The 10,418-nt window shown below is 35.9% G+C and overlaps 1 protein-coding gene and 1 non-coding gene across 2 annotated transcripts; one reads left to right on the forward strand and one right to left on the reverse strand.

Moving 5' to 3' along the window:
• Positions 1–343: 343 nt before the first annotated feature.
• Positions 344–497, reverse strand: LOC147803351 (5.8S ribosomal RNA). The gene has a single exon (XR_015429480.1). It is a non-coding gene; the product is annotated as a 5.8S ribosomal RNA (ribosomal RNA).
• Positions 498–6,867: 6,370 nt separating this feature from the next.
• LOC122269890 (uncharacterized) lies at positions 6,868–8,617 on the forward strand. The gene has a single exon (XM_043045105.3). The coding sequence runs from the start codon at positions 6,989–6,991 to the stop codon at positions 8,102–8,104; it is 1,116 nt and encodes a 371-aa protein (XP_042901039.3). The 5' UTR covers positions 6,868–6,988; the 3' UTR covers positions 8,105–8,617.
• Positions 8,618–10,418: the final 1,801 nt, after the last annotated feature.

The raw sequence follows: 10,418 nt of genomic DNA on the forward strand, positions 1-10,418 counted from the left end.
CTCCCGAACGCCAAATTTCCCGGGATTCGGCGCTGGGCTCTTCTCTTTTCGTTCGCCATTGCTCAGGAAATCCCTGTTGGTTTCTTTTCCTCCGCTTATTTATATGCTTAAAATCAGCGGGTCGTCTCGTCTGATCTCAGGTCGACACAAAAAAAATTTTTGCGATCTCTCCCTCCGGCCTCTCTCTTTTCAGAGACGACATGTGTAGCGTCTTCTCCTCGAGGCACCGCGACGTCGGTGGGACGCCGCAATCGGCCGGGGAAGGAACCGAGCGCTTCGAGCCGGCGGACCTATCGGTCCGGTGCGGCCAGGTGGAGGCGAAGCCTCCTCTGCAAGTCTCATCCAACCCTCAGACAGGCGAGGCCCCGGGCAGGACCCCAGGCCGCAATGCGCGTTCGAAAAATCAGTGCTCAATGCGTCCTCCAATTCACACCAAGTCTCGCAGCTGGCTGCGTTCTTCATCGACCTGTGAGCCGAGTGATCCACTGCTCAGAGTTGACAAGCGACTAGGGGGAGGACGATTCTATAATGTTAAAAACTTGTTTCGTCGGAAGAGTAAAAACAGGGAAGAAGGGAAATTACACTAAGAATATTGGGGATTTTCCCATTCGCATCCTTGGCGTATTGGCTAAATTTCAAAGGTTTGCCGTCACCGTTCGCATTTGTTTATGTTTATTTTTGCGACGTTTGCTGTAATTATTGAACTTGTATAAAATATCTTATTTGTTGAATTTTTTCGTTATATTTTTGTTTTTATTATTGTTATTTGTTTTGCTTTTGTTGTTTTAATATTTTTTTACTTTAAAGTTAGTTGTTTTTTTTTGTTATTTTAAATTTGGTTCTTTGCGATCTGCTGTTTAAATGGATGATATTCAACATAAATGTGTTGAATGTGAGAAGATATATTCAACGAGTTTCCAACTTGTATGTATGAAGCATCCAGATAAAAGTTTAGAGAATATGCCGTATGGATCACGATCCGGCATCAAGTGTGCTGTTTGCAATTAAACATTTCCGTCTAAAGCGAAAATGGAATTTCATGTTGAACAGGCACATGATCTTAAAATCCAGAAGGAAATTTTTGAATTTTCTTCATTTGACTCATTTTCTTCTTGGAAAGGAAATATTGAACTTGAAAATCATGCTATGTTTGTCCAGAATTCTGGATCTAAAGATAATGGTAGTTTTAAAACCACCTACTACTATTGTCATCGAAGTGGAGTCTTCAATTCAAGAGGTATTGGTGAAAGAAACATTAAATGTATGGGCAGTAACAAAATTAATGCTATGATGAAGGTTGTCGAAAAAAAGTCAGTTTTTACTGTTGGATACACAAAAACGCACATAAGACATAACTCTTTTCTAGGAGGTGTTGGTTCAACGCATGATATATTAACACCAGAGGACTTCCTCCTGGTCATAATGAACTCTTCTTAAGCTCACATGTTAAGTCAATATGGAAATGATGTGATTTGTATTGACTTCACTCATGGGGTTAATGCTTATGGGTTCGATCTTGCTACTATTGTAGTTTTAGATGATAAACGAGAAGGCTTCCCTGCTGCATTCATTATAAGCAACAGGCAAGATAGTGTTGCTCTTTCTGTAGCATTTCATGCTATTAAACATATTTGTGAGAATATCTCTCCTAAGGTCCTTATGACGGATGATACTGAATCATTCTACAACGCTTGGAAGGATACGTTCGGAGAACCTCAGAAGCGTCTCCTTTGCTTTTGGCGTGTGGATCGAAGTTGGCGGAAAAAACTTTCAGAATTGGTGTCAAATAAGGAAGAGCAAGCCAATATTTATAAAATCATAAGATGTCTGCTATCAGAACCAGATCTCAACACTTTCAGGAAATGCTGTGAAATTGTTTCAAGAAAATGAACTTTCAAAAAGCTTTGGAGTTTATTTTGAAAAAAACTATTTGCGCAGAGCTGAAGTATGGGCTTATTCATACAGAAAGTGGGCTAATGTAAATACGAACATGCATATAAAGCGTATGCATCGAACAATTAAGTACATATACTTAGAGGGGAAAAGGTCAAACGCTTAGACAAAACGATCCATTGCCTCATGCAATTTGTGAGAGATAAGTTGTTTGACTGACTCATTGCTTTAGAGAAAGGCAAAATATCTTTCAAGATATCAACATTACGCAATATGCATAAGATGAGTAAAAGTCTAACAACTGATATATATCCTCAGAACGAAAATGAATGGATAATACATTCTCAAACAAGAATCGGGGAAATGTATAACGTTCATAAAGCTGATGAATGCAGTAAGGAATGCCCTTTATTGTGTAAAGAATGTGGTTTTTGCATTCATAATTTCACTTGTACTTGGATTGATAATGCCATACAATGGAATATGTGTAAGCATATTCATGCAGTTTGCTCAAAGGTTAAAGACGCCGCAGTTTCTACAGAAGTGGTAGACAACAATATTGAAACCCCTCTCGAAGATGATTTGATAATTGATGAAAATGAATTGCAGGTTATCAAAGACAACAAAAAGGATGTTCATGTCACATCGTTAAAAAGAAAAATTGAGGATATTGATGGCTTAAAATCAGATGTCAAAAAACTTCATATTGAACTGGGTAAAGTAATAGAGGAATGTGATTCCCCGGAAGAACTGTTAGAACTAAAAAATATTTTGACAAAATCAAAAAATTTATTTAAACGTAAGAAAGATAAATTCTCAGTCTTATCCAATGATCCTCCACACAAAAAAATTGCTCAACAAAGATTATTTTTAAAGAAAAAAAAAGAGCTCAAAACGAAAACATTTAGAAAAACCAACAGCAGTAGAATCACATAACATTGAATGCTCATTGATTTTAAATCAACAAAATGAAGTCTCTGAATCCACTATTTGTTAGTGTCACTAATTAGTTTTTCCCTTAACATTTAACAAACAACATTTTACAAATATTAATAACTAAACAAAGCAGTAAAATAGCTGCAGCTTTTTCCACTATCACTTTATCTTGTTTTCACCAGATTATGTGCCTTGTTATGTTTCAACACAAAATAATCATCACATGTTACTTAACATTTCATGAAGTTTATTTAAAAAAAATTTTATTAACTAACGCCAGATTGTGGGGATTTTCATCAATGTTATATATCTCTAGGATATGTTAAATTTAAAAATATTTCTTGTTAGATAATTTAATCCTTAATGAGCATTCTGCAAGTGATCTAAAGTTTCCTTACAAGAAAATAATTATTGTAATTTTATCTTGTTCTGTTCTTGGCAAAACATATAAAACTTCATTATTAATTTTACAAGGATTTTAAGACAAATGATAAAATAAGTGTGTATGACAAATACGTATGACAGGTCTTTTTTACTTTGCATTTATGTATATCCTTATTAATTTAAGACTCCCACAAAAACAATTTTGTGGTGTGACTAGCATATAATATAGCAAAGTGTTTATTGTATATGCGTCTAAGAATAATGTCGCTAGTCTAAATGTAATCCACACGCACACACAAATGTTAAATAAAAAAAACTGTGATGTGACTAGCTATTTTATATTGTAATGTGCTTGCAGTGATTGTGTTTGTAAGTAATGCCGCTAGTCATTATATTTCAGCTTCCAGATGATACTGATTAGCAAGGGTAAGGTGGTACAACTAACTCTCAATTCTAATGTAAAATGTAAACAACCCATTATAAGCTAATTATAATCGTGTGATTTTGCTAAAAGTAATAAATACAACAAATAGCTACTGGTTAACACCAGACTCAATACATCATATTAAGCAATCGCATATAAATGTAATAATAATCAACTCGTAAAACTGAAGCAAGGGTCAGCAACTCCCAAATAAAAGGTAAGTAGCAGTATAAGTGTTATTGGTGTCGATTATCAAATTAACAACCCAAACAAATACTATTAGTAATCAACCTAATAACAGCAATACATGCCTTCATCAACCTTAGGGAGTGATATGCAGCTAATGCTGCATATTACTCCCTAAGACCAATACTATCACATAATTCAAAGATGGCCCTAACTACGAAAAGAACTATCTATTTAATGTGCATAAGACCAATATTAACGTACGCCTCTCCAGCACAGGCAACCCTCATCGAAATCCAAGTAAAAAAGCTAAATACATTTCAAAATAAAACACTAAGATACATAACAGGTGAGCCTAAGACAGACAATCTCGATTGACAGGCTCAAACCAGCATTTTTGGCCGAAACACTTAGAGTTTTGACAAGTTCCAGTGCTAAAACGGACAAACGAACAACCCGTTGTGGTCGGGTGGTGCAAACCCCCCGACGTTACGTCACCTTTCGCTGACACTGCAGGGGGAGCGTGCGGCGGCACCGCCAAATGGGCAGTAACGCTTAAGATAAGACCGCCGTTTGGCGGAGGACTTGACTGTGGCAACCCTGGGATGCTGGGAGAAAAACTTTTCTTCCCTCGCAGTCTGCATTACATATGGCTTAGTGAATGTCGCTGGGGATGTGCCGTACTCTACCATTTTGATGTTTATTACTAATTAACTGATAAATATGTAACCTTCTTTAAATATTAAATTCAACTTAAATATTATGGCTAGCTGGTGATTTCACATTATTTTATTTAAAAACTTATTTTCTTCTTTTTGGGCACGTTGTACCCCACGTGCCTCATATGTATATTAATTCTTAATTTGTATATATATAGATATATATAATTTTCTACGTGCCTATTTCATTATTTTTGTATTTTTATCGTGTATTATATTATCTAATCCAGACTGCGTATTATATAACGCCTTATCTTTTTTCGTTTAAACATTGCTTTATGTAATACGTTAAACGCTTGCGTACTCATCCAACCCCCTTTCCTCCCTTATGTTACTACGATTTCGATGGAAGTGTAGATAGCCCTTCGGGCTAGGAACACTGAATTACAAAGCTTAAATCGGCAGTGGAGTTAGTCAGACTAAGAGTTATCTCTGCCGCTTGTCTTTCGGAGCTCGAGGCTAAATCTGTCTTGTTTTGTCTTAACAAAAAGTCCATTCAATCGCCGAACCCGTCGTCGCTACTATTTCGACTAGTGAAGAAATCAATAACAATACCATTGGAGATACTGTGCTCGTTGAAGTTATTCATTCCAGCTCGAAACTTTGAGATCGTAGCATAGCGGATATTTCCTTACCAATATATATATATATATATATATATATATATATATATATATATATATATATATATATATATATATATATATATATATATATATATATATATATTGCTGTTCTTGGGTCTTTAGAATGTCAAAACGCAAGAATTTAACAATTTTTAATTATTTTGAGAAAAAATCACGACTTGAAATTAGTGAGGTGACAGCATCCAGTACCAATGTAAGTTTTTCTTTGAACAGAAATCTGATACTTCCGTTGAAGAAAACGTTTCTAGCTCAACAAAATCTAATTAATGTGAAAGTGGCCCTCAAAGTGTTACTTCCCACCCATATGACATTGGACTTTTTTCAGAAGATAGTACATGAGAGGATAAAAAAGGATAAGAAATCAGCTACTCAAGCTAATTCTTTAGTGTGCACAGTATCTAATTGCCAATTCGTAATATCTCTTTTGTGCATTTACAAAGTTTTCACCATAACAATCCATCTTTGTAGATAAAAACAAGCATAGATATGAAAGAGGCAATGAGTCTTGCAGAAGATGTCATTAAAGATCTAAAATTAATGCGTGAAAATGACACTGAAACATTCTCTGAAATATTCAGCTCTTCTTCTCTTATGTTAACAAGCATTGGTTCTTCCATACAAATCCCTAGAAAAACGGGAAGACAGAAAAATCGCGCTACTTTTCCCTCATCGACACCCGAAACATATTTCAGAGTTAGTGTATTTATTACATTTATAGAAAATTTTATAATACAATTAAGATTATCTTAAGATTTGTATCGCATCGTGATATTTTGAAAGGATTTCAGTGCTTTCTTCCTGCCGATCCTTTCATTTGCCAACCTTCAAACATAAAGGCTTTTGAAGCACTAATGGAATTTTATGCTCAAGATTTGAATGCCTGTAAAGAAAGCCTTAAGTCTGAACCAAAACTCTGGTATAAAAGATTAAAAAGGATTAGTGAAGACGGAGGTAGCGTTCTATGCTCTTGGAATGTGCAATAAAGATATAACACCAAGCATTTTCAAACTCCTAGAAACATTGGTCGTTCTACATGCTTCAACGAGTGCAAACGAAAGATCCGTTTCGACTTGACGCCGTTTAAAGACTTATTAATGCAATTCAACTGGTAATCATAGAATGAATGGATTGGCGCTCTTAAACATTCATAGAAAATTTACCCCAGCTGTAGAAGACATTTTAAACGAACTTTAAAAAAAAAACAACCACCGTTTGGGATATTATTGTATAAATCAATTAATTTTTAGCGTGTTTGTATACTGGTTTAATTCCCTATTTGTTGGTAAGTTATTTTTTCTTATTTTTTGGTCAAATTCATTGGTTTTCTATAGAATATTCACATTTATACGGTTATTATTTAGGTAGCTGTTACATTATGAGTAGTTTTTTCTGGCTTGATTAATTCCTAATTTTTAATAAAAATAAAATATTTTACCTCCTATTATTAAAAAAAATTATGTTCGGGGACACGGGACCATGAAATCATCAAATTTTCGAAAACAAATTTTTTCGTTAAAAATGTGAAGAAATTCATTCTTTATCACGTGGTGTTGAAATTTTTTCGATACGATAATTTTTAACGTTTTTATAGCGATTTTAATAAAAAGTGGGCGTGGTCTTTTTGACGTCTGGAAAGATGTCAAGTTTGTTTACATTACTACTTTCGATATCAGGGGATAAGGAGAGTTGCTAGGGCAACCTGGGGGCTCAGCCCATTTATACTTAAACGAATCTACCTCCAGGCAAGCGAGCGTATTATTTTGTACGCAGCCAGTGTCTGGTACAGAAATAACACAAGGATGAACGAAAAACTTAAATCAATCCAAAGGATCCCTCTACTTACCATCACCAAGGCGTACTCGACAGTTAGCTCTGAAGCTATACAGATACTGGCTGGCATTGTCCCAATTCACCTAAAGATCCTCGAGGACATTATTATCAAAAGGATGAGATGGGGTTGGAGGACGGATGATTTGGTTCATGTTTTCCCAGAGTGCTCTACACAGATTATTAATTTTGATACTCCAGCCCCACTGCACCCATCTAAGTATCGCTCCTTGCCCTGGGGGTATGATTTCCCAAAAGATCAGGGTTTGGAGATTTTCACCGACGGCTCTAGGATGGAGACTGGCAGCGATAACACCTTCAGAACTGCTTTTGCATTCGTTGTCTATTTTAACGGAGTAAAAACACATCAGGTCTCCACTAGGGTCGAAGATAACACTAACATCTTTATTGCTGAACTGCTGGCCATCAAATCGGCGCTGCAATGGCTTCAAAACAACAACATTACAGAGGCAACTATTTACTCAGACTCTCTTTCATCGCTACAGGCCCTGGCTGACCCACAGCCCACATCAGACATTATTGAAACGACAAAACTGCTCTGGAGACAAAATATAAAATTAAACTGGGTTAAGGCGCATGTGGGCATCCAGGGCAACGAAGAAGCTGACGAAGCAGCCAAGATGGCCATTGGGTTAGACACGGTGGAACTCCAAGGGCTGAGGACCCCAAAACAGGTTAAGAGTAAACTGAGGGATAGTATCCTTATTAAATGGGCAGAGGAGTGGAGGAACTGTCCAAAAGGGAGGCAAACCTATGATCTCATTAAAACACCATCAACTAAAAGGTTACTTACAAACTTTTACCTAAATCAATTCATTACTGGCCACGGAGTGTTCGGAGTGTATCAAAAAAGGTTTTTCAACAAAAGTGGTATCTGTCAATATTGCACGGAAGAACAAACCATTCACCACCTACTTTTTGATTGTGCACGCTTCCGGGCACTCCGAGGGGATATCTTTACTAATAAAACTGAGCATCAGATCTTCTCAAGTAATGACTGCAAAAATATCGTCAAGGAAATCATCAGGGTCAAACTAGAAGATCTACTAAAAGTTAATCAGGTCTAGTCTCACTGGCCCTCCTCTCCAGATCTTCATTCGTTCCCCCAGTAGAGCCATCGGCCGGCATCCGGGCACGCTTGCTTTTACTTTGTGTGCCTCTTGTGTTTTAACTTCTTGCTAGTCTTGACTTGTATACCTCTACGGCCCTGACTTGTTGCTGGTTTTAACTTTTAAATTTTAAATCTTTCGAGCGCATGTAACTTTTTTGTATTACCACTGGTTGGTTTTATTTTCATGAGTCCCTATTGATTCATGGTTTTAACTTTCTTGATCACTTTGTACCTCTTTTGGCTTGTTATTGCTCTTTTAACTTGTCGTTGTTATATATTTTTAACTTTCCCATTTTGGCTGTGTATTGCCAGTGTTTTATTTCTTGTGAATGTTTTGGGTGCTTCTTATGGCAGCGAGGCACGGCCATAATAAGGGTCTGTAGACCTAATATAAGGATCTTTTGATTCGGCTGTCTCTTGCTCAAAACACAACCAGTTTTTACTTACTTTATCGCTATGCATTGTTCTTTATCTTTCTTGTGTATTGTAAATTTTATATCTGATGGCCTGTTGCCATCCATCCACTTGATGTAAATTTTGTATTTTGTATTTTTTGTATTTTGTGTTTTTAATGCCTCTCCCGTATGCCCATAGATGGGCGGGTCGGGGACATACAATAAATTACTACTTTCGATTATATTTATCATATTTTTGCTATTTTTATTATTATTACTTAAATATTTTTAATTATTATATATTTAACTGTGGCTGGCAACTGTATTTTAACTTTAACCGTGTTTTAGTTTAAATTTTCGCATTTGTTTATGTTTATTGAGTATAGTAAAGTGCTGCGTGCTCTCTGCTTTAGCTTATTTGTCTATGTTTATATTTTACGGCGATTGCGAATTTTTGATCTCTGATAAAATGCGCTTTTTGTTGAATAATTTTGTTGTATTTTCGTTTTATTTTTGTTATATTTTTACTTTAATACTATTATCTGTTTTATTTTTGCTGTTTTTTCTTTGCGAGAATCTATGGATAAGATTAGTTCAAGATGGCATATGCCCAAATCTTGCCCATCCAAAAAACGAAAACTTCCTCTTGAGAGACTAAACAAAAGACGGAATAATGCAGCTATTTGCCTTTCTACTGATGAATGCAGCACTGCTTCTGAACTTAATACTTCCAGGTCAGAAAGAAAAATGAAACTCTTCTCTGTTGACGCATGTGATTCGCCTTCAACTTCTTCTTCTTCAACAATTGTTGTTGATGAAATGTGGTGCCATCTTTTGAAGGACCTAAAATGTTCTTCGTGTGATAAACACACTCTAAATAATAATAAAAGCACTGAGTTTGGCTTTGCTGCGATACTAAACATTTACTGTGATACTTGTAAAATGGAATACAGCAGTCATTTTTCAAGTCTACGAATTGAAAATCAAAAGAAGTTTGCTGTGAACAAAGATGTTGTCGCATCATTTTTAGGTGTTGGCAAAGGTTATTCTGCTGTGGAAAAGTTTTCTTCAAGTATGGGTCCCAACCCAATGGACCGGAAAACATTTGACAAGTACGTAATGTGGTTAGCAGAAGATAACAAAACTTTCAAACGTGATGTTCTGCAGAAATGCAGTAGTTGACGAATATCAAAATCTAAGTAATACCCTTGTTGACAGTGAAGGGATTATGAATATAGGTGTATCCTTTGACGGAACTTAGCAAAAACGTGACCACTGTTCTTTGTATCGAATCGGCTGTGCTATTGACAGTTTGACTGGTCTTGTGTTAGACTTTGAAATAATGAAATAATTTCAAAATATTGCCATCTTTGTGAAGTGACGAAAAAGGAATTGGGCTCGTCATCACCTGAGTTTGGCATCTGGTATGAAGCCCATAAAAAATCAGATTGCGAGAAAAACTATGAAGGCTCCTCAAATTCAATGGAGATGCATGCAGCTGGAATTTTGTGGAGCCGTTCAGTTAAAGAATGCAATATGAGATATACGACTCTTCTATCTGACGGAGATTCCAAAACCTTCTCTCACTTGAAAGGTTTGAAAATTTATGATAATTATGAAATTGAAGAATTGATTTGAATGTAGGGTTTAGTGGCACAAGGTCCAAAAGTGGACATGCTGTGCCAAACAATACGGTAAAACAGTTTAAAAGGCAAAGTACATGCACCACTTTATTTGTCGTACAATTATAACTGATAAAATTGTATATGTTTGTAAATGGTACAAGTCTGTATATAGAATCAGATAAAAGGTATGAATAAAATCACGTAAAAGGTTAGGGACGAAATCAGATAAAAGGTTATGAATACGATATAA

Source organism: Parasteatoda tepidariorum, chromosome 9 (genome assembly GCF_982258835.1).
Source record: "Parasteatoda tepidariorum strain Cologne lab strain chromosome 9, Ptep-v5.0, whole genome shotgun sequence".
Lineage (NCBI taxonomy): Eukaryota > Metazoa > Arthropoda > Arachnida > Araneae > Theridiidae > Parasteatoda > Parasteatoda tepidariorum.